This window comes from Labrus mixtus, chromosome 15, assembly GCF_963584025.1.
Source record: "Labrus mixtus chromosome 15, fLabMix1.1, whole genome shotgun sequence".
Lineage (NCBI taxonomy): Eukaryota > Metazoa > Chordata > Actinopteri > Labriformes > Labridae > Labrus > Labrus mixtus.
In genome coordinates, this window is record NC_083626.1 from 3,693,613 (window position 1) to 3,718,686 (window position 25,074).

General features: G+C 42.5%; 1 protein-coding gene across 1 annotated transcript in view; it reads right to left on the reverse strand.

The window, feature by feature from the left end:
- The window catches only part of bsna (bassoon presynaptic cytomatrix protein a), a 153,745-nt gene that overhangs the window by 15,995 nt on the left and 112,676 nt on the right, over positions 1-25,074 (reverse strand). The window contains exons 7-14 of the mRNA XM_061057199.1: positions 18,950-24,289; positions 17,437-17,595; positions 16,691-16,947; positions 15,545-16,481; positions 8,655-11,157; positions 7,254-7,748; positions 5,569-5,894; positions 2,368-2,461 (exon numbers count right to left, since the gene is read on the reverse strand). Of these exons, the coding sequence (XP_060913182.1) occupies positions 2,368-2,461; positions 5,569-5,894; positions 7,254-7,748; positions 8,655-11,157; positions 15,545-16,481; positions 16,691-16,947; positions 17,437-17,595; positions 18,950-24,289 (10,111 nt within the window). The remainder of the gene's footprint in view (positions 1-2,367; positions 2,462-5,568; positions 5,895-7,253; positions 7,749-8,654; positions 11,158-15,544; positions 16,482-16,690; positions 16,948-17,436; positions 17,596-18,949; positions 24,290-25,074) is intronic.

Below are 25,074 nucleotides of genomic sequence, written 5' to 3' on the forward strand. Positions count from 1 at the left end.
ATGTTAAAGAAGCTAAAGAAAATGGCAGCAAATGTCATCACTATACTTAACAGATTTTCTAAAACGATGGCATTACCGTCCAAGTTGAGAGGACAGGGGGAAAATAAAACAACACAGAAAAAAACAGTGACACCACAGGAGGAGGAGCTGTTTGAATCTGGGGGGAGAAGTCAGAGCAGAACTCCCCCAGGATTTGTACTTTCCAGAGACAGCCCCTTGTATGAGACCAAGGAAGCAGTCAAGTCGAATCTGGAAGAACAGGTAGAGGATATTGTTACTTTTGAGGGGGAGAGGGACATTTCTGAGGATGAATTAGGCATTCTTATCTCCAGCTCAAACAGGCAGCTTCTCAAATAGTTGATCTCATAGATAGCTACGTTCAAGGTTCATTAGAGTCAAAAGCCTCATCACACAGAGGCTGTAGGAAGATCATCTGAGCGATCAAAGCATTTTTGGTTCAAAAGTTTGCAAAGGAGTCCACAATCAACTTTTATGCAAAGTTGAGTGAACAATTTGGATCGCTTTGTTGACCCCACCAGAAGAAGAGGAGAAGGATAGAAAAGGCACCGATGTGATGTGCCTGTACCGAAGAATGGCAAAAGACATGACACAAGGTAAATATGAACTCACGAGAAGCGCCTGGTTGAGTTCATTTTCACACATTTATCACCTGATAAGAAACAAAAGATGTATTTTATGGGTTTCATATGCACGGAAGCTGATGTGGACACACATCAAGGGATGGAGTTTAAGTATCTTGGGTCTCGTTCACGAGTGTGGGTAAGATGGACAGTGAGATTGACAGGCAGATTTGTCTCAGCGTTGCCGGTTATGTTGGTGTTGTACTGAATTGTTGTGGTAAAGAGGGAGCTGAGTCTGAAGACAAAGCTCTCAATTTATTGTAGTCTTCATTCAAACCCTCATGGTCATGAGATATGGGTAGTTACCGGAAGAATAAGATTTTGGATACAAGCGGCGTTTTCGAGCGAGTTTCCTCCGGAGGGTCTCTGGCTCAGCCTTAGAGGCAGGGTGAGGAGCTCAAACATTCGGGGAGACCTTGGAGTAGAGCAGCTGCTCCTTTGCATAGAAAGGGGCCGCTTGATGTGGCTCAGGAATCGATTAGGATGCCCCGTTGACACTGATGGTGAGGAGACACCAGGGTAGACATAGGGTGTGTCCGAATTGTCATTTTTGCTAAGGAAGGTTCCTAGGTTCAATTCCTTGTGGTAATTAGGATTATTTCACTGGTAAGAAGGCACATGGGAAAGTTTTTTTAGATGCGCTTTTAGTAGTCCATTTTCGGAACATTGTAGTTTCAACACGGCAGACCAACGTCATTAACCTCCGCCGGCCCGTCACATTTAATGACGTGGCGTAGTGGAAATGTGGTCGGATTGTCAGAGCAACGAGATCGCCTTTCCCTAAGTCCTTTATGAATTCTCCTAACATCTTTCCTTAACCTCATGATATTTTCCCCGGGTTAAGGTAAAGTGGATAGTGAAAGGGGAAAGGAGGGACAACTCAGATGCACCTCAAGAGTTGACCCCCCCCATGTTAGATCCCCCGACACACTTTGGACATCACTGGACTACAGTGATCATTTCATTAAAGACAGGTTACACACAGAGGAAGAGTGAAACCAAGTGAAGTTGCCATGAAGCACATTTTTATTTGTTGTCTCTGCTAAACTACGTTAACAATACAAATATAAATTCTAACTGTTATTATTTATCCAAAGACAATTTCGTTATAATATAAAAAAAATTAAATTTATTTTTTATTCAATAACTGAGACCAAAGATCCAGGACCCTGGACAGCGTCAGCACCACAAAAGGAGCAGTAAAGACCATTCAGGACCCTGGACAGTGTTAGATAATATTTTTAGTTTGCTGCTGCTGATACTGCCAAAACTTAAACAAGCAGAGAACATCCTATCAGTAAAAAAATATTTTATGTTAGCTTTCAAATAAAGACTGTACAGCATCTGACAGTTTGGAAAAGTTAAATTGCATGAGCATAAACTCTTTCTCATTCAAACTTCTTACCGCACCTGCAATCCCTTTTCAATATTGTATATTTAACGGCTAATTATTTGTATTACTTCATGAAATATCTGACTTCCACACTAGCTAGAACTCTCCAACAGTCCTGCTGCAATGACAAGAAACCCCCCTCGATGTTTTCCACTGTGGGATTATCTGCAGACTAATCTCTGTTTAGTTGAGACATCACACACTATTTTACATAGAACAGGCAGAGAGGGAAGCAGCTGGTAAGATGTCGGAGCAGTGGGTGTATCGTTGTGTGTGTGTGTGTGTGTGTGTGTGTGTGTGTATGTTTGTGTGTGTGTGAAGATTACACCCTACCTATGCCTGTAAGTGGCGGCTGGGCTGCTTTGTTAGCCATGACTGGTGCTGCCTTTGCTCCAATAGCTGTTGCTGGAGGGGTGTCTATCTTGGCCTTCAAAGAGAGATAGAAAGAGTTTAAGACAGTGTTTGCATATTGTGAAATCACCACAAAAGTTATCTTATGACACTTGAGAGCAGGTCTAGACGGTTCATCATGTTGTTTACAAAGACAAAACAATTCCTATCATGCATAATCAAAAAATAACTGCCTGCCTTTTCAACAGGCAGAGACCCCTCAGGTATTCACAAAGCTGATGATACACAGAAATGACAGAACTATGGGATTCATCTCTATGTACTTAAACACAAGTTAATTAGAGGGAAGAGACAGAGAGAGAGAGAGATGGGGAGAGATAAAGACAGAAAAATTCAAACATGGAGGGATGGACAAGGTCATGACGGATGGACAGCTAACTAAATGACATGACTGATGAGCTGCAACGTTGTCCACACAGACAACTGTCAATTTGAGGATCCCTGTTGAGAAAGGATCACTCATCTGCCTCTGTTTGAAGGTCAATACTCAATGTTTCAGTGAAAGATATAATAGTTGATGAGGTTGTCTGTTTCCTTTTTATTTACATAATATTTGATGATTAATACACCTTTATTTCAGAGAAATCAACATCCTTTAAAGAAGATATATTGTAGTCTTCCCCGATGGATTCATTGGATCTTTAATATGTGTTTAGGAAATGCAGGTATGAGGTATTTTTTTTTTTTAGTTAGATGAAGACTGTCAGGTGTGATGGGGACTGTAGTACCATCTTTACCCAAAGCCATGTCATGTTTGTGTAATCTATTTGATGTGTGAAGGGTGTTAACTTCTTTCTCCACTCTGTCTACAAAGAAATATTTGTTCCCAAAAAAAGCAGCAATATCTACAAATATTTACCTCATCCATTCGTCTTAATTGTCTGGGTCTGCTGAGTCATTGTGAGCACTTTGAAAACATGTATATCTCCTGTTTATTTCCAGCTCAATATTTAACACTAAACCACATTGGTCTACACTTTCAGAGAATAACTTCTAGGGTTGAATGATATTGGAAAAGTTGACATTACGAGGGAAAGGAAATTAAACCAAGTAAATGCTATTTAGTTTTAAGTAAATCAATTCAAATTACACAATCATATGTTTTCTAAGGCATTTTCTGAGATCAAATCAAAACTCCCTCCTACTTTCATCACACTCACTAACACATTTCTTCATAAACTTTACAAAAAATGTGTGGCTTTTTATTGTGTTACTTTAACCATTTCTGTTTTTTTAAAACATTTTTAAAGATTTATTTTTAGGCTTGTTCTGCCTTTATTGTAGAGATAGGATGGTGAATATAGTCAGAAATCAGGGAGAAAGGGAGAGAGAGGGTAATTAAATGCGGGAAAGGAGCCGAATTTGAACCTGGGCCACCCACTTGGAGGACTATCGCCTCTCTACATGGGCGCACTAACCACTACACTACCAGCATCCCATTATCAACCATTTCTAACGATGTTCAAAGTTATGTTTAGTCTATGACTAGCCCAGTGATGGTAACTTCTAATGAAATGAAAGCTCCCTCTCTTGAGCTGCCTATGACTCACAACAATTCTGTGCTGCAGGTGAAGCTGCCAAAAGAAAACAATAAGTGGCACAGCGGCTCCTTCAATAATCGATTTATGTGGAAACAGCATTATAGCACAGGGATAATTTGCTGCTGATTGCAGGAATACACTCATTTCAAATCTGTGATTGAGCGTCTGCCTAAAGCGTCATGTTGGTATACCTGTGATAGCAGCAGCAACACATGTAGCCTGTACATTTTTTACGTGCACTGGACACACTCTCAGACTCTGCATGGACAGTTCTCTGACTACTGTGCTAATATCAGACGGACTATTATTGTAGATTGGAAATGAGACAACTGGTGGTTTTGGTTTCTATCAAACATCACAAAAGTGGCAGCATGACATTCTTCACTAGGACTGTGATGTGACTATTGCACATGCGCACATTGCAATTGCGATTATGAAACAATATATTGTGCATACCATATCTATTCTGAGATAAATCACTATAAAAGTTGGAATTACCTCAACACAGGAAATATTGTATATAGTTTGCTCCTGTGTGTTCCTTCCTGGTTTTTATGTCCTTACTTTATACTTCTGTTTATCTTTTTTTTGGTCTTTGTGTCACTCCTGTTTAAAAAAACTTTCTCAAAACTGATTTAACAGACTGGACTGATGCCAAATTATCACATAATATTCTGTATTTGTTTCCCTACTCCAGTTTAGTTGCAGCAAAGCTGAGTTGTTGCATCATGAGGCATCGTTCGGCTTACAGAATTTCATTATTTACAGCTTTTCCGTCAATGCTTTTAATTACACAATGGACCTAACATAAAAATGTAAGTGGATGAATTTGCAGACTGAATAATAATCATATGAAAAATACCATTTACAGTTCATGGCTTCCCTGTCAGAGCTAGTCACCAGCAGAGCTTTCAGAATAATTTCCCAGACACATTCCTGCATAATTTGATCCTAGACCATATGAATTATTTCACTTGGCTTTCCCCGCGGATAACACAACAATGCAGCAATATGAAAATCATGAACGCCTTTCAGGAGCTGAGGGAAACCATGAATAATTTGGGGATATTCATGATGGTGACAGTAGCTTTCTGAACGTCAACACATTCATATATTTACTGAATACAGAATAAATTCAAGTAGAGAATCACTATAATATAGGACATTTAACAGTTAATGTTATAGGTTTAGATATTTAAACTCCAATACCTCATAGATAAACATGGATTTATGATTAAGGAAAAAAAGCAGGAAGTTTCCAAGCAGGCATTCAGAGTGCTAGCAGACAGTGTATCAGCGACATTCAGTTATCAGCTGCCTCTGTGTTAATCAGTGTTAGATAAGGCCTGCCAGCAGACGCACAGCAGAATATAAATAAACCATCAAAACTGGGAGGAGTTGAACCAGCTCTTTTCTCTGAGAGAGACATGGCAGGACGGAGGGGAAGCAACGCTTAAAGATGAAGAGGGAGTTGTAAGAATATGTAAAATGTTTATCTTTATCTGGAATAACTCAAATAATACCCGATTCTTCGTCATATTTTTTTCAGTTCTTTCATCTTGTCCTCACTATCTTTACTCACCATTGTGGGTGGTGTGGTTCCTGCCGGACCTGTCTGTCTGGCCTGCCCCATTGGTCCACCGGCTGGTCCCATCTGCCCGGGCTTTGCTTGGTTCTGCCCCATGCCCATTCCTTGTCCCTGTGCTGGGGACTGCTGCTGAGGACCAGGAACTGCTGCAGCCCCAGGCTGCCCTGGTCTGGCTGCTGATGTCTGGGCTTGCTGCTGGAGCTGGGTCCTCTGTCCTGAAGTCCCGTCTGTCTGGGCACCTGGACCCCCCTGTCGCCCTGATCCCATTGGCCCGCCAGTGGGGCCCTGAGCACGGGAAGCGCTGCCAGACCTGGAGGAGCCTGCAAGACAAAAATGTATTTCTTTTTTAAATTAAAAATGTAAGCTCAGTGTTCCAATCTTTCCTATCTTACCACATGAACTAGAAAAGGGGTAAATAACATCTGTTTCTTGTCTTGTGCGAACAGTTGCTGGAAAAACAATCATTTTACAATCAGGTCCAGCGTATTTAAATAGTTTCTTTTGCTTGGGTATATCTGTCTTTCAATGGCATCATCATTAAAGTAGAAGTTGAAAGGTGAAATAGTAATTAAAGTGAGGGGGACATGCCACAAATGTTGTGAGTAATGATCAAACCAGTGATTTAATGAGTATACCAGTAAGAACACAGCCACAGTGGAGCCCTGGGAGGAAACATTTATCTGAAAAGTTACGCTTGAAATAGTTGATTAAAAACTGTTGATCCCTGAGGGGACAGCTGATTATAAAAGAGTCTCAAACTCAGTCTGAAAAACTGTGGATATTACATATTGCTGCCACAGACCTTAAAAGAAATTCACAGACATTTTTCCCCACAAGTTAAATGCTAATGATTGCTTTGGTAAAGATTTATTGTAAACCATATTAAAGGAAAATGTGTGGAAGTCTGTTATAAAACAGATGTCACAAACATTTAATCTGTTTGATGGCCCTATTCATCCAGTATGACTCGATAAAGTCTGCACTTTAAAAAAGATCACAGGTGTTAAACATTGGATATAAATAAAATACAAAGGTTTTTTTGAGTGAAAAAGATAAGAGAAGATACTGAGTTAAAAGAGAAAAGTGACTCTAACTAACTACTACTGTTTTAGTAAATTCAGTAGAAATCAAGGACTTACATTAAAGGAGCAATATGTAACTCTGACACGTAGCGTTTAAATGGGTACTGAAGTTCAAATTCAAAACATTGAAGACAGCTGTTTACCCCTGCCCCCTGCCTCCTCGATGTGCACGCAGGTTGCCATGTTCTGCGTTTTAACCTACCTCCAATATTAATCCTAGTTTTACCACATTTCTGGTCGTGGAGCTTATTTGAAAAATGCAGAGGCAATTTAGGTCAGGTAGAATTGGTTATATCTGAACCAGTTGGCTTGCCTGCTTTCATTGCTGCAATACCTGTTGGTTTGCCTTTTGCCTGGCAAAGCAAGGGGTGTAAAACGACCGTGTGGGGGCCGCATTCTGTAACCATTCTGCACCGGAATCGAAACTAAGAAGGAAGATATACTTGCTACTGCCTTGTGGTCACTTTAAACAAAGCGTGTTTCCTTAATGTCTTATGATATAATACAAAAATGACTTTTATCTTGAAATTAATTTGCTGTGATATCAAACTTCCAAACTGCTAAACTAATTCAGTTTTAATGGCACCCTGGGTGTACCTGGTGGTTGGCCCTGCATGTCTCCTGGCGGCTGGGACTTGCTGCGTGAGGAACGATGTGGGTCTCCCTGTCTTGAGGAATGCTGACCATGGTGGTGCCCAGATGGATCCCGGGAGTATTCAGAAGAGTGGTAAGCTCCAGACCTAGACTCTCCTCGCCTTCCTGTGGATGAAGATCGTCCTGAAGGGTCATGGCGCATTGATGGGTCTTTGGGGTGCCCCTTAGTCGACCTTGAGGACCTTGGCTCATCTGAATGACGTGATGAGGAAGTATGTCGGCCAGTGCTTCCATGATGTCGGTGGTCACGGGATTGTCGCCCTCCATGGCCGTATTCATCCTGGGGCCAAAGGTCCTCCTCAGGAGGCTCATCATAATCATGGTAAGTATGTTTGACACCATGCCGGCTCCTCCCAGTTGAATGACTGCTGCCGTAGTGACGAGAACTGGAGCGTGGCTTCTCAAACCAGTCAGTTTCTTCTTGACCCAGATGGTAGGCTTTGGAAACCGAAAGCAGATCACAGTCAATCTCCATGTCGTTTGGAGACAGCGGCATGCAGGCTGAGAGAAGGAAGGAGACAGGAAGAAGACCAACAGCATGCAAAAGAAAAGAATAGGAGGGAGAAGACAGAAAGAAAGGCAGAAAATAAAATTTGTACATCCATGCAAAATACACTTCACATCACTTAGACACATTACAAGCTAATATAAACAGGATAAAACACACTGCAAAACTGTCCCTTTTGGCAGCATTTTTCTTCTTGGTCATGAGTTTTAACTTCAATTTTGAAGCTTTAATACCATGGGAAAAAAGTGTATCTGCACAAAATAAATCACTGCTGTGCATAAAGTTTTAATATCTTCTTCTTTTCATGATCTAGATAAAAGCCATTTGTTTTTGCAATTGAGAATATATTCTAGTTTTTTTAGATAAGATTTAGAAACAGAACTGATTGTGAGGAACAGTCTTGCAGTGTAAACTAAAAATTAATGAACCATAATGCATGTAAACAAAACCTCAAACCATAGATATAATTAAAGATCAAATCCTGTTAAGAAAAAAATGCTTCTGTGTCGTGCAAAGAAGACCTTTCAAGTGAATCAGAGTGTAGCGAACGAAGAAAACGACCACGCCGAAGAACCATGCGAATATTGGACAGACAGACGACTGGACGGACAGGCGGAAGGACGAACAGGCAGGCAGACAGACAGACAGCAGTCCACTGATAAGAGAACTCCAAGTGACTCTCAGGAAGAAGAAAACATCAGCATGCAACAACTATAATTTTTCTCATTCTTTTTCTCGTCTAAGCCTAGCCTCCGGGTGGGTGGGGGACTTTGAGATAAACGGTGGGGGCAGTAGTAGGTAGTTAGACTGTGTGGGTATTCAGCCCCCACAATTACCTTCACTGTCTGACACAGCGCAATGATAATCGTCTATAATGTATGTATCTTCCGATTTGTAGACATGGGTCCGGGGAAGGTCCCGTATGTGGTCTTGCACATCTGGTAGCGAGTGGCTGGAACCATATTGGCCAATATAGTATTGATATCTACTGCTTCGACTGTCATATGGGTCAGGACCTAAGCTTGATGATCGCCCAGAACCCATAAACCTCCCCAGAGGACTGAGCGGGCTCTCCTCTTCAGAGAACTGACGGGTTGGGTGGCGCCCTCGGCTATAGCCAGATCGATAGGAGCGATCATCCCTCTCGTAAGATCTGCTGCGATACCCAGAATAGTCCCTGGATGAGATCTTGTCCATGCCATAGCCAGTGGAACGAGAGCGGCCGGTGGAAGTATAATAAATCCGATCGTCGTCCTCAATCATTGAACCGTAGTATCGACTACCATGACTGGTGCCACTGCCATTTTCGTAAGCAGTCCTCTTAAAGCCGTAATCCTCTATCAGCTTGCGCCCTCGGATGTTAGCAGAGGGGTAAGCCCCACCTGCTGCTGAGGAGTAGGAGGCCAGGTCTGACTCCACATCCCGAGCCTCCTCAATGGGGGAAAACTTAGAGATTTTTTGCTCCATGCTCCCCAGTTTTCTGTGCTTGCTGCGCTTGGAGGACATGACAGCAGGAGCCAGGAGGCTTCTAGAGGATGACGAAGGTTTCTGTACCCCTGAGCGGATGCTGCCATGTTTGTAGTCGTAGTCATAGTAATAGGGGGATCCCCCACCCATGCTAGAGCTCACGCTGCTGCTGCTGCCCCCTAGAGGTCCGTGCCTGTAGCTGCTCTTACCCCTGCCATGGTGGTCGTACAGATCTTCCTGCAACGCTGCTTCTTCTTCAGGTGCCCTGCCATAAGAGGAGGTGCCAGTTCCCCCACGTGTGGTGCTGCCAATGGTGCTGCTGTGGCCATGGATGTCTCCTGGATAGCGCCCGCTGCCACCATGATGCATCATGTCCCCTGTCATCGTGCCCAGCCCGTCTTTTGCCGTAAGCTCACTGACATCATCAATCATCATGTAGTTCCTTGGAATGTTTTGCTCTAAGCCAGGAGCCCCATACATCCCATCTGCAGTGCTGTATGTTGAGGGACTGTCTACAGAGTGCCCATAGGCATTGGAAACTGTAGAAGTGTACTGTCCATAAGAGCTTGCTGTGGTGGTAGTGTAGCCATAAGTATTAGCAGTGGTTGTGGTGTACTGGCCATAAGAATTAGCTGAGGTTGAAGTATATTGGCCATAAGTGCTTGGTGGTATGGTAGAGTACCCACCGTAGCTGCTGGACACTGGTGCTGAGCCATATGGCCCATAGGAGCTAGCCATAGTTGTTGATCCAGTGTACTGACCATAAGAAGGGGCACTACTGGAATAGGTAGCGTCCTGTGCAGTTGTAGTGACCACAACTGTTGGGTTACTGATCGTCTCATAGTTGGTGGGCATCTTGTGCTCCAGGTCAGCTAGGGAAGTCTGTCTTGGTCTTCCTGGATGGACTGTCAGAATGTCAGCTTGGGGCTGCCCAGGGTATGGGGTGGTCTGGCTTGGGTAGGAGGACACAGCGCTTGGATAGGGTGAGCTGTGGGTGGGGTATGGGGGCTGACCAGGTGGTGCAGGCCCAAAACCTGTATGACCTGGCTGGGGCTGAGGTGCAGCTGGTATCCCAAGGTCTGTCTGGGGGTATGGGGGTTGAGATTGGGGGTAGGTGTGGGAAGGGTAGGGGGACTGAGACTGGTAAGAAGGTCCTGGAGGGGGGGCATGACTCTGGAGGGGGGTGGGCTGTGGCAGTGCTTGGGATTGAGACACTGTTGGATATGGTGGTTGGTTAAATGTTGAAGACTGGTACGGCAGACTTGATTGCTGAGTTGGTGCTGCCGGTTGGCTCTGGGGGTACTGACATGAGAGGAAGGAAGAGGTTGGTGGGTACTGGGCTGCCGTGTTAAGATCGCTGGTGAACTGGCTAAGAGGGGCAGTGCTTGGCCTTGTTGACAGTAGGCCATTGGTCTCATGGGAAGCAGCTGCCGCTGCTAAACGTAAGTTATTCAACTCACTATCAGACATGTAGTCCCTAGTGTCCCCCATACACCTCAAGTAGGCAATATCCCTCCTCTCCCTCTCCTTGACCAGTGTCTCTTTCCTTTGATGGATTCCCAGCTCTAAGTATCTCAGTTTAGCATCAATCTCTTTCTCTTCCTCCTCAAGTTCAGCTTGTTGCTTTCTCAGCTTGGTTGACTCTTGCTCCACGGCCTTCAGCTCATGGGTAAGGTCTTTGAGGAGGCTGGCTTTTGCAGCTAGGCCAGACCTGGAGCTGGGCTTGAGGCTGGGCACGGAGGGCAGGTAGACCTGTTGAAGGGTAGGTGTCATCATGGGCAGATGAGCTGCTGTGGTAGTCTCGTCCGGAGGAGGGCTGGGCAGGGTTCTCTTGACCTTACGAAGCAGTGAGCTCTGCTGTAGAGCTGCCAGCTGGAGAGAGATAGAGAGGGAGGGAGAATATGGAAAGGCAGAGACCCATGGCAAGAAAGGGATCGAAAAGGATAAAAGATGTGGAGAGCGACCATTGGAACAAATGATATGGACAGAATGGAAGGCATTTGTGGAAATCAAATGCAAATTTGAGATAGACAAGGATATGACGGCAAGAGACAATAGGACATTTACAAAGACAAAATGTTTAAAGAAGATGAAGAATGAAAAGCAAAACATTTTAACAAAAATTAAAAACAGAGACGAAAAAGTGAAAATCAGTGTAGAGGGTAGTGAGCAGGGAAGGAGAGTTGCATGAAATGGGTAAAAGAGAAAATATAATGGAAATAAAGAAAAATGGGATTTAAAGGAACAGAAATTAATAGAGAGGTGTTAGATGTATAATTACAATGTTATCAAGGTAAATAAGTTGAAGAATGTAAAATGACAGATGATTATGACAACAGTTGAACAGGACAACAGGCAGAGGAGGGAGAAAAACTCAAATTGAGGAAAAGGTTAACAAACATAAGAGGTATGGAGAGGTCGAACAAAAGGGATTTACAAGGGAGACAAAGGAAACACATATAGACACATAGACAAGGACAACGGGAAACAAGAATGGAGCTTGTGTTAGAGGACATGGAAAAACATTTTACATAAGTTATAATTCTGTTGCATTATTCTATTTATCAATCTACTACATATAAAGCCCAGTCCAGGCAAAAAAATGTGGAAAGATAAAATCTAGAAAAGTAGCTGCCATTTAAACTGGGTTTACTCGGCTTAACTTGATGATGCAACTCAGCTTGTCAAATGTCTTGGGGATTATTTTATGCGTATGGTATGTCTCCTTTTTCAACGGCCAATAAGCTCACCGTGAAGTCCTCTGGTAAAGTCAGATACAAGGGCTGTATTGAAAACTGCCTACTGTCATACTATTCAGACTAAGAATGACGTAACGAGTGAGTGAATATGTAATAGGTTCCGAAATCCTAGTTTGCAAATATATATATGCCAGAAATGCCCGAATGTGTACGAGATTGGCAAGATTTTTTAAGAAGGATAAGAACGCACACTGGTCATACTAAACTGTCTGATAACGCAATGCGGCTCTCAGACTATCCAATGGCAGAGCTTGCCAGCCAGAAAAAAATCAGCAAATACATGCATATCACTTATTCAGGTGCTGGGTCTTAAAAAAAAACACTTGACATGATGCACAAAGACTAACAACACTATGGCTCCCAAAGATATACTTATCTTATGTATTTGCTATATGCATTAAACAACACAATATTTGTCTGCCTTTGTGTGTCTTTGTGCATCATATCTAGAGCTTGCCAGCCAGCACAACAGTAAAAGTAACTTGCAGTACGTTTTATATGTGGTCAAATAATATTAAAATAGCTACATAGCTGTATAAGTAATAAACATATGTATATTGTTATTGAATTCTATAAATGGCTGGATGGTCGAGCTACCATGGAAAAATCTTAATCAACGGATGATTGATAATTCATGTTTGATGCAGTCCTGTTTCCCACATTTTGGTATGTTGCTAAGGGCATATTAATGGTCAGATAAGTGGGCAGTATGCAGTGTATACTGTTTGAGTATGTGCAGTACCTTAGTAGCTATGTGGTATTAGACACAGCCAAAGTGTCAGCGTTTCAAAATGGCAGTGTTTTGGAAAGAAATAATAAACTCATCAAGTTATTTGTGAAACAGCTGTGTCTGACAAAACACTTTGAGTTAAAAAGGGTCAGAGAATCACAAAGACCAAACTTTAACTCTAGCATTTCCTCACAACCCTGCATGAAAGTGACACATTTGTTGTAGACCTGAAGAGTACAAGCAAGTTGATTGTCTTGTTTTGAACCAGCCTTCGTGCAGACATCTTTAATCATTTTGAAATTCCTCATTTGAGTAGTTGCTTTAAATATTTTTGACACAGTCCTGATCAATTGCATTCAAAAGACTTTGTTGACTTCAATCTATTAATTACATGGTCTGAGAAGGTGGGTGTAGGGCCGCTTGGAACTTAACACTGGTGCATCAACATTGTGATATGACTGAGTAATGGAACAGAATAATCGCAATATGTGGCATTTGTATAAAGCAATCTGATGACTTGTATTATTTGCTCTCTTCGGCTATTGATTGAAAGGTTGGAAGCATGATTTATTTACCCTCCTGTAGACCTCATTTGGCAAAGGATGGTAACAACAACTTTTTTTAATCAAAATTATGCAGAGAATAATTTGTGACCCAGAACTTGGTTAAATTGTAAAGCATGCCATAGAGGTAGTTCTTTATTTCATTGTTCATAAATTGTGTAAATTGTTTTCTTCATCCTAACATTCATATATTTACTTTTTAATCAATATTGATGAGGTAAGGTGGACTATGGTAATGGAAATGAATCAAAATCAGTTTGAGTCATTTCAGAGCCATGTTCAAAGAAGCTAGCACTTTTCATTAGATCTTACCCCAATCAGCCGGCACTTGGCAATTTGAATGGTACAACAGCCAGTGATGTGATAACTCCTAAATAGTTGGAAAATACTTTTTATTTAGTTAACTGAAATCCAATGCACTATTTCTCCCTCAGTTCCTACTCTGTCCACTTTACTCTCAAGTAAAGGTAAAGAAAAGTTGCAAATGAAGAAAAATGTTTTTTGACCGACCCCACTATTCCTCAAAACATATTTTGTAGCTCTGACATTTGTTTCATTCAGGACCTAAAAAGTCTGGAACCACATGTCTTAGGAAGTAGAGCTTTTTGATGATTAACAAATCCATTTTTAATACATACTTTTGTATACATTCATATGTTTTATTTTACTCTGTTTCCCCCTGATAACTATTACATTTCAGTTGTTTTCTCTGAATCTTGTCTTGATTATCTCATTATCTCAGGATTACAACACTGTTCTGTGATAAAGAGTTACTGTAGTTTTCGAGATCTCAAGAAACTGACAAAAATGTAAGTTGTTATCGCTGAGCCAGACAAACCAGTTTTGTTATCCCGAGATAATGAGATGAATAAGTTGTGGTCTTATTCATCAACAAAACAACCAACGTGTACAAGTTATCTCAGAAAACAGAGTTGTTTCAGAGTTGTTTACATCCAAACAATTTTTTTTGGCTGTATGGTTGTTCGGGCTTCTGCAAAAAAGTTTCCTTATCTAAATTTTAATCCATTTGTTTTTTCTCATTTTAACTTTTTTAACAGTTCGGATTTATCAATTCCATTCTGGTAAAGTTAAAGTTTTCTGTCATTTTAAATAATTTCTGTTTCCTGCAGCTATAAAAGTAATCTTCTTCAATTATTAAACATTATCAAATATATTAATATTGAGAGCACTTTATCTATGATTTAAACCCCTTAAATAAGCCTAGACCATACAGGTTTAATTTTAAGATGTTTGGCTCCCAAGTATTAAAATTGACTTAGTTGTTGGTCAGCTGTTTGCAGATTCCTGCTCTAGAGGATTTTGAAATAGAGGCCTCCAATAGTTTTATTCCCCTTTTTTGGGGGGATTTTTTTGGCAGCTGTTTTCTAAAAATAGGTGTCACTTGATTCAAATATTGGAAATGGGTAGAATTATTAAGGTCTCCACACACTACAAATATTGGAAACCAAAAATTGTGATATCTGAAAAAATCCACAGCACAGTGAGTTAGTCGTCAGAACATTCAATTAAAGCATTAATGTTACTCACATAAAAGAAATTAGGTGCTAAAAGAAACAAAAGGAATGGTTTTAATTGAAGGAATAGATTTCAAAGATGCCATTCAGTATTTAGGCCTTGTTGTTTATGACTCCATTGAACAACATAAAGGGATTTACCATTAACTAGAAAATATACCTTGCAAGTTTCGCTTGGGCCTTGTGTAAGATTTTAAAACCACAGGGCTTTCTTATTTGATCATGAAATGTACATCAGTGATTTTGAACAATATTTGAATGCATGGATTATTACAGGAGGCCCTGAATACAGGTGGTGGTTGTGTAGATATGGCAGTTTACTCTTCTTTATGTTAGCCTCATCACTGATTTTATTTTGAAATCTATAATAATGTCAGTTTATCATGGACATACTAGATAGGCAGGGATTTAGGTTTTTTATTGAACTTGTTTAAATTTTTATCAAATCAAGGACACGATACATATTGCTTATAAATACATAGCAGATAAAGCTAAAAAGCTTTGCCTTAGAGGACAACATGTAGAATACTGCCTATAACTGCCTTTAAAATATGCTTTTGTTTGAGCAAACTGTTTCCAGGCTGTGTCCTGAATTGATTTCTATTGCTTTATTCTCTATAATTCTACATTGATCTTTCAATGCGTGCACCAGCATAGTTTGAGTGACTTTACCTGGCTCTGGAGCGCTTGTTGTTGATAGAGGTTAAGCCTGGCCTTTGTGTGTTCGTCCATGGTGGGGCTGAGGGGCTTGGGGTCCGACATGGACCTTTGAGTGGTCTTGATGGGTCGTGGCACAGAGGGGTGTCGCTGGGGGGACTCAGCTGTATAGGACTTCTGCTGAGGTGTGACATGGGCTTTGTTCAGCCTCTCACTAGACAGAGAATTCTCCAACAGGCGATGAGGGGACACCGGAGAGACAGGGGAGTAGAGGACTTGTGGAGATTTTGGGGTAGACTGCTGCTGCCGGATGATGCTGGAAATGGACTCGTTGTGGAGGTGGTTGTGAGGCTGGTAGTTAATGTCGAGCGGGTCAGGACGGCGGCGTTCAAACTTGGCTGCATTGGCTGCAATGTGCTGCTGCTGGCGCTGCTGGTTCAGAAGGTCAGCCGAACCAGGTTGTTGTGTTCCACTACTGGTAGAGGAAGAGTATGGACTGACCGTGGTTGGTATACTCAGCTGGGGAGCTACAATTACCTGCGACTGGGCTTCAGGGTCAGTCTGGCATGCTAGAGACTGACCTTTATGGGTCCGTTCAGGACCGGAGATGTAGTGCACAATCTCTACTTTGTTTGGGTCTGGTAAAGTCACATGGATTGCTGGGGAGACTCTTCCTAGGTGCTCCACTTCTGTCTGGCAAGACATTTCCCTGATGGTCTGGACAGCAATACTTGAGGATACCATCTTGGAAGTGTCAGTTTTGGTATCAGTAGCTCCAGTAGTGGTGGCCGCAGTGCTACCACTAGCAGAATTGGACTCAGAGTGACGTGAGAAACGAGAACGTCTACGGCGGACTGGCTGTCCTGTTTCAGCCTTGTCCTCATCATCATCTGTCTGGACAGAGCAGTCAACACTGCGACCACGCCTTCTGGTGCGATGACGCATCATGTACCTGGGATGAAGAAGAGAAGAGAGGAAGAAATTATTAAAGAACCAAACAAATAACAATAAAACATTTTTGTTACTGCCAGTATTAAAATAATTAACAGCACTCTGCATTTACACTTACCTTATCCCACACCCACCTCTATGAATCAGTTTACCCAGTCATTCCAACCAACCAACCAACCAACCAACAAACCAATGCACACACATCTTTACCTCTCCTCGCCATCTTCATCATCTGTCTGCACACAGCTGTCCACAATCCTACGTGGAGAGCTGTAAAACACCACACCATCTCCGTCCAAGCTGTCCCTACTGAGCCTGGTCATGGAGCTGTGTTTCCTCATGTTGCTTCTGGTCTCCATATGCTCCTCCTGGCTCCTAAGACAAATCTCTGACGAGGAGTTAGGAAGGGAACGAGAGCCTATCTGGGAGTCGGTGTAGGGATGCATGGGCTGTCCGTTCATATCCAGCTGGAGAAAAGAGGATTGTTTCAAGGTTGATATTTGTTGATAGTTTTACCCCCTCATCAAAAAGCTTATATATATTTAGAAAGCATATCAGAATAATTGTCTGCACTTAACTATGAACTATTTATTTAACACATGCCAAATGTTCTTTGCAAGCCCAGTTAAAGAGTTGCAAGAGTAAGTATTGGTGGCTTGACGAAACCTTTAAGATCACTTGTGCTTTAGAAAATATATTGAAGAATAAAAGGGTGTGGCAGTACACAACTACAAGTCTGTAAGTATGGCAGGCCTGTGATGCAATCATGCCAGGGGGCACGCACGTTAACGCTTATGTCATGAGGGCAAAAAATACAAGAGTTTTTTTTTTTACACTGCCTGTGCTCTAAAATCTTCTGCCACCAGAAGCCATTATGCCCAAGAACTGAAGCCTTCAATATCAACGCCATTGTGTATCATTAAGAGCAATCTGACAGTGGTCCTTGCCCCACTCACCTGTACTGCAGCTGTTTTCTGCCTCTTCTGCTCAACAAGCTGCTGCTGGAGCTGATGCTGTAATGATTGGATTTGGTCTAGCTGTGACTTCTGCTGGGCCAGCTGCTCCCTTTGAAGGACAAGTTGTTTCTCACGCTCATTTTGCTGTTGCTGTAGAACCTAAAAATGGTGGAAAAGGGAAAACAAAGTGGCCAAGAATGAGAGAAAAAAAGGAAGGAGAAGCAATACACAAGAGATAGTTGAGAGTGGACAGAATGAAAGGAGAAGTAATGAGCAAATATAAAGAAATATAAATGATGGGAGGAAAGACAAAATTATTCAAAATTAGAGGACCATGATTTGGCCTTTTGTACATCCAGTTATATAAAATATAGCCAATTTTGCAAATGCAAATCATCAAATCAAAAGGATCCAGATAATAATAGTGGTGAAATGAGGTCATTCATCTGCTAATTAATTAGTTTTGAAAATGGTTCCAAGTTAGTCAAACTTTTATATATTGCAAAAAAACCAAAAATGGAAGCGCAACATAAATAATGTGCAGCATCTTCTACTTATTGTTGTCAGCCATACAATGCTTATAAGAAAATATTTAATTAATTTTCTTTTTCACATAAATGACAGGCTGGTATAATTAAGGAGTTAGGTTGTTTTTTTAAAACTCATATTGCAGGTCATGAGATGCATATTAAGCATTCCATTTCTAGTTCATTCTCAATAGGAAAGGCTTCCACACCTGCTTTACAGAGTTTACTTGAAAGATTTTCAACTGCTTGTTCTACCAAAAAAGAAGAAAATTGTCATGTTAGCCCTTCTGTAAACTGCTTCACAAGGCAATTATGAGCTGAGACAATCATACAATTGTGTGAACTTACTATTGCTAATTTAATGTTTACAACATCGAGGGATCCATTTTTCTTTAGCAAATGAATCAGATCAACATATGAAAACACTTTCTATCTTTCTTATTACTTAAAATCAGACCAACCAATAGAACATGAAACCACTTCACAAATAAATCTTAGCATCATCAATTTCTATCACACATACATACTACAGGCATGTTCATGCAGACTTAAATTACAGAAAATGTCCGGGAAAGTATATAACATAACAGGCAAGGAAGAGTATTATTTTCATGAAACAAACTGGATTAAAACATTTATTTTAAAGTTATGAAACCACTAACTGTAAGAAATTGTAAAACAAAAGAATATTGATTTATCTTGCTTGCAAAAAATCTTGAGTAAAATGACTACATTTTGAAATATTATTCCCTTTACGTTTGTAGACATGCATAAAAAGACATGCGTATACTGTAAAAATAATTTGTCGTATTTGTTGGTTCATTTTAGGAATGAAGTACTTTGCACATCAAAGACATGACATTAAAAGAATAAAAGCATTTAAAATTATAAAGACAATAATAACTTAATGACGTATACCACAAGTAAGCACACCACAAAAACCACAAACCAAGACACACAAACCAAGACCCTGTTCCTCCCTCTACCTGTTCCTTGATGCTCTGCAGCTCGTGTAACTCTCTTTGCACCAGTATCTGCTCCTTCTCTCTGTGCATCTTCAGCTCTATCCTTTCCCGTTCAAGCTCCTCCTGCAGTCGCATTTGCCGAAGTTTCTCCAGCTCCACACGCTCCCTCTCCATCTGCAGGAGCTGCTCCTGCTGACGATGAAGCCTCTCTGCTTCTGTTTCACCCTCCTTGTGTATGGCACCTGGTGGAGGGAAGGGAGGAAGTCCTCCTGGAATGGGTAGGCCACCCGTGGGGGCAGATGGGCCTGCTGGAGGCTGAGTGTATCCATGAGTGTGTGATGGTGCTAAGGGTGGATAGCTATGACCTGCTGGAGGAGGCTGTTGAGACTGCTGGGAATTTGTCATTTGCTGTTGTTGTTGACTGTTCAGGTGTGCCTGGGACAGATTTATTGGCTGTTGTTGTGGCTCCATTGGGATTAAGACTGTTCCTTGTACTGAGGTATTTGCTGATGATGACATCACTGTGGCACCTTTTCCAAGGTATACTGGTTCTTCCTGGACTGTAGAACTACTTGTCATGGACACAGATACTGGGGCACCCATTGGTGCAAAAGTTGTTGTAGCAGCAGCAGCAGCAGTAATGGCAGTTGTTGATGTTGTTTGAAGCAGACCTGGTGCTGGGTAAGAGACTGGAGCTTGTCCAGATAAGGGCATTCTGGGACTCATTGGTAGTCTGCTAAGACTAGATAGGGGCACAGGTGTCATGTTAGGAGAGGGGTATGGCCTGTAGACCCCCCTTAATAGGGGGCGAAGAACAGAGGCAGGCTGAGTTGTGATGGGAAGTGTAGAAGCTATGGGGGTCTGAATAGTAGAGTAGATCATCCCGTCAGAAGATCTAATTGCAGCCGGGTACATAGCTCTTAGACTAGCCTGCCTAGCATTGATGAGGTTGGTTAGTGCTTGATTGTGGGAGATTGGCTTCCCATCAAGTCCAAAAAGAAGGTTCTGTCTCATGCCAAGACCTACTGCAAATCTTGCAGTCCCAGGCCCAGTTCCTCTCCCCAGACTACCAAACTGCATCAAATCTGGGTTGCTTCCATACCGATCAATAGAATTGAGTGCTGCACACATTCTGCTAATCTCTCTGGCGGTTGTAGCACTGTACTGAGCCAAGTTAGCTTCTTGGAAACCTGCAATATCTCGAGCAGAGTAGCCATAGTCTGAACTGATGTTAGACAAGGAATTATATCTCCTTATGGGCAGTGTTTGGGCTGTGATGTCTCCTCCATGCCGTAAATCTGTATAGGAACCATACTGCATCCCCATGAACCCTCCATAGCCCTGCTTCATACCAGTTAGATCCATAGTGAGTTCTCCTGAGGCTTGAAACTGTGGCTCTAGTTTAGAAGGGTAGGACTGCAGACCCACCTCAGCCAGGTTTGTATCTGACATTGAAGACTGCAACCTACCAGGGAAAGGTAATGTGTAGGCCTTACGTCCATCCATTTGATACTCGTGGTCAGATTCATAGGTGAGGGGTGGTGCAGATGGAGGCCTAATGCCCTCTTTCTCTGAACCACCGACACAGCTTCCGCCAAATGGAAGTCGGTAAACAACATCACAGCAAGCTGGCTGGTTGTCAGGTTTAATTTGACCTCCTGTCAAATCCATAGCATCTTGTCCTTCTTCTACCTTCATGAGCTGTGTCACTGTTCTCGACTGGTCTGGCGCTCCATCCATTTGTACAACCATGCTATGTGGTGGATTGCCTCCAGACATTAAACCAGGAGGACTGGGCTTTCCTTTCAGCTCAATGGGACCAGTGCCATACATCTCAGGATTAATGATAGGTGATACAGCACTTACCACAGCCGAGGCAGTGCTTGTCTGGCTGACTAGTAAGTCTTTTTTCAGTAAAGGTGGGATCTGGCCAGTAAGACCGTACCTAGCCAGAGCAGATGCCTGTTGCTGGTGATGTTGCATCTGATGGTGCTGCTGCAACTGCTGTTCAAGGAGTTCTTGTTGCTTTTGCAGCTTCTCTTGTTGTTTTTGTAGTTCTCTCTGCTGGACACTGAGGTCCTCTAGTTTGGCATCAATTTTTGGTATTGATGGGTCAGTTGAAGGTGGTTTGTTCTGGGAAAGACAGACAGCAGAGCCAATGCCCTGACCTAGATCCACTCTGTTTTGATTCGGATCACCATAGACCATTGGCTGTTTGTGCTGGGTCATGAACATGGAAGCAGCCACAGTGACACTCACAGTGGTTGGTGTGGTGGTCTCCTGTGTGTTTAGGTTCATTATCAGTGGCTGTACAATTGTTGAGTGTCTGCTTCCCTCTGCCCCACCATGATATTTTCTGCTTTCAGTGGCCAAAGAGGTGAGATCCATTCCTTGGTCAGTCATGATAATAGGAGCCATTTTGGTGACTGTTCTGAGGTCTACAACACTTCCACCTTGGATCATATGTCCCTGTTCTACCCTAGAGGTGCCAGGAACTGTAGATATTCGACACAGGGAGATGTTATCCATTGATAATGACCCCCTGGTGTAAGTACTTGCTGTGGTGACCATACTTGTACCAACATTGACCCTCTCAACTCTTTGTGTTCTATAGAAGCTTTGTGTTGGAGATTGTTGATAAGGTGGTGTGTCTGGAGGGCTGCCACATGGGGAATAAGTTTCAAATGTAGACTGGCGACTAAATCTGGTAGGCGAAGACAGGGGAGAAGTAGCAGTGTTGACTGTCATTGGCCTTGCAGGGCTTTGAGGAGGTGAGTATGGGGCATCCTGGGAAGACTGCTGTCGATAGAGTCTAGGAGAGGCTGATCGATGTGATGTTTGGGTTCCCTGAGCCATCACTGGAGATGTAGGCCCAGAACCAGCTCCAGACTCCATTCGTAGTGCTGAATTAAAAGTCTGTGTAGAGAACTCTGCTGTAGCCCTTCTAGAAGGTGAACGGGTTGGACTCTGTGGAGGTGGTGATGGAGAAAGAGGAGGACTGGTGCTCCTATAATAAGTAGTATACTTGGGAGAACGTGGCTCAACAACTCGCTCAGTAGAAGATGTTGAACTGTCTCGCACTTGGACACCCCTGGTCTCCCCAACCCTTCTAGTAATCACTTCTCTTTGACTGTATGCTTGGGTAATCTCTGCAATCTTGCTGCATACACTTGAGACTGTAGCAGAGGATGTGGCAGTACTTCCTGATTGTCTGCCATAAGTACCAGACTGAGTTGTTGTCATGGTGTGACTTGAACTAGTCTGAGAAATAGTCACTGCATCTCTTGCATACACCCCATAAGCTGCAATAGTTGTGGCAGCAACTGCTGGAGTAATTCCATTCTTTCCTGCTTGGCTTTTGATCCTGTCTTTGTGCCCATCCTTTGCAGAGAAGTGTTGAGTCACCCTGACATCAGGAATCCGACTTCCAGTCTCAGCAAAAGAGACAGGAGCTGAGATCTGGGTTGGGCTCGTCCCTGGAGTTAGGAGCGCATTGCTTTGTTCTAGTAGCTTAGCAAATGCTGAGCCTGTGTCTAAAAGCTGTTTGTCTGGGAAGGAGCTCTCAATGTCAATCTCTACTTGTTCATCGGTGGCTTGCTGCATTTTGGTGATATTCTGAGATGTTTGGCGGATCTCCTCATAAATATCTGTTTCTGTCTCTGCTGCCTCATTGTCATATTCAGTTTGATCTTCATATTCATACTCCTCATCATAACCTTGTCCATTAACATCCTCCTCGTAGTACTGCCCATGTCTTCCATGTTGCTGCTGTTGCTGCTGCTGTTTTTGTTGCTTTTGAAGCATCTCTGCTTTCCTCATCATTTCCTCATAAACCTCCTCAGCACTCTTAAGCGGTTTGGAAGTTGAAGATGGTGCTGTGGTTGTGGTCGTTGTTGAAGATTTCTCTACTGGTGAGTAAAGAGACATAAAGGTCGGGAGGTTATACTCGCTACCTGACTTGTAAAGTTTGGACTCGTATCCTTCAGCCTCTGAGTCCAGACTCTGTGGGGAATATTCAGAAGCAGAAGACCGATGGAGCTCTTCCATTTCTGCAGCTTGTCTAAGTTCTTCTGTTGGAGAAGCATCTTCAATAGGTGAGAGATTGCTAGGTGGTGTCTTTGACCTCTCTCTGCGCCTCTGAGCCCTGAGCTCCTCCTTATCCCTCTTGGTTTTTCGTGCTGTGCTCCTTATTCTTTGCTGTTCAACCTCCCTCATCTTCTCCTGCTCTCTCAGGAGTTCCTCTTCCTCCCTCAGCTCATCTTCTTCTGAAGAGTCTTCGATTGTGGGAAGGAGAGGACCATGGGAGCGGTGACGGGCTTTTCGCTGTTGCTTGGCCTCTTCCAACCTTTGCCTCCTACTAGGACTACTGTCACTGTCCTCCTCCATTGATGAGATGGAAGTAGGAGACTGGCCTGAGCCATATGAGGATGAAGTTGCTGGCAGAGTGGAGGAGTAGTCCCCACGTGAACGTTCTTCTGGAGAGCCTGTCAGACTCTCCATCTCTAGCTCTGGTTCCCGATCAAGACTCAAGTCATTTTCATTGCTCAAGTCCATATCTCTGCTGTAGCTATTGGTATTATTAAGTTCAATGGTTTTGAAGCGCCTCAGGCCTCCCTGGGATGCCATCACATCTTCCTCACCCTCCTCTACTGAACCTTTATAAACATCAGTAGAGCTCTTAGTTTCCTCCTCAAAACTGCTGGAGTGGTGCTGAAGACGTCGCTTTTCTTTCCCTGAGTCAGATATGTGCTTATGGTGGCTTTTCTTGGATTTCTGGTAGCCATAACCTTCATCTTCCTCATCATCCTCTTCCTCCATCTCTTCCTCCTCCTCCTCATTTTCTTCATCAGCACTCATCTCCATTATTTGTCTCCTCATAAACTCCTCATCCGTCATCTCTGTGGGCTCAGCCTCTTTTTCCTTCTTTTTCTTTTCTTTCTTCTCCTCCTTCCCTTGCTTACGTTTGCTCTCCCAGTCTCCCCCATCCTCCTCTTCCTCTACTATATCTTCTAGGTCCTCGTCAGAGTCGTAATCATCAGGTGGGATTGACAGGGAGCGTGGACGCTTTCCTCTGTCATCCAAGTCTCTATCTCTGTGCTTCCGTCCCCTTCTTTCCACCTTGTCTTCAGAAAGACTCTTCTCTAGCAAAGGCCTCATAGAGCTTTCTAACTTGGTGATCTCAGAAGGGCTAGGTGGTGAGCCCCGTCCACTGATTCCCCTCTCACTTAGCTTCATCTCCTCTTCTTGGATAAGACCTGTTATTTCACTGTGGGAGCTAGAGATGCCATCAGAGGAGTATCCAGTGTCACTGAGGCTCTGGGGGCTACGTGACAAGTCATGGGTACTGTTGTTTTTAGTGTCCTAAAAAGAGAAAGAAAGAGCATGTATTAGATTTGGGTCAACATGTGATTTTTAATTTTTTTTATTAATTTTTAAGGTAAAGTGGTAGAATGATTTGATGCTTAATTAGCAATATGCATTCAGTTTAAAGTAACATAATCTTCAAGTAAATTTCTGTAGTTATTAAATGAATTGTGTTGTGATGGAAAAAGTTTGAGATCAAAAAGATTAAAAAAATATGCATGTAGAGTAGTCATGTCACATTCAGGACCAAGATTTATTAATTTAAAAATGATTGCATTATGGCATTAAGCCCCTTTGGCTCTCAGCAAATGCTGTCTAAAATGCTAGTGGATGATACTATTTGTAAAGATTCTGCATTATATGCATCATTTGTAAAAATTGACCACTGCGCACTTGTAACCTAGCAAATTATTTCTAAGCCGCAACCTTCAGAGCTAAGATTGAGGCCACTAAACTTACTTGAAACCAGTTTCAATAGCAAGTCAATTCCAGTGTTTCCCACACACCGACGATATCTGGGCTGGCCGCCCAAGAATATTTCTGGCTGCCAAAGTATATTTCTGACCTGTTTTTATTTAATTTTTCATTTATTCATAAAATTCCTGCATGCACCAGAGAGCAAGAGCGGGGGAGAGAAAGAAAGAGCCTGGACCTTATGGCTCCGTGCGAGATAACAAAACTCTGGTTTCTCAACTACTGCGGAGAGATATGCTGCACTGAAATAATTGCCAATGTCCGAACCTCACTGCGCGCACAGATTTGTAAACTGTACCCAAGGATTT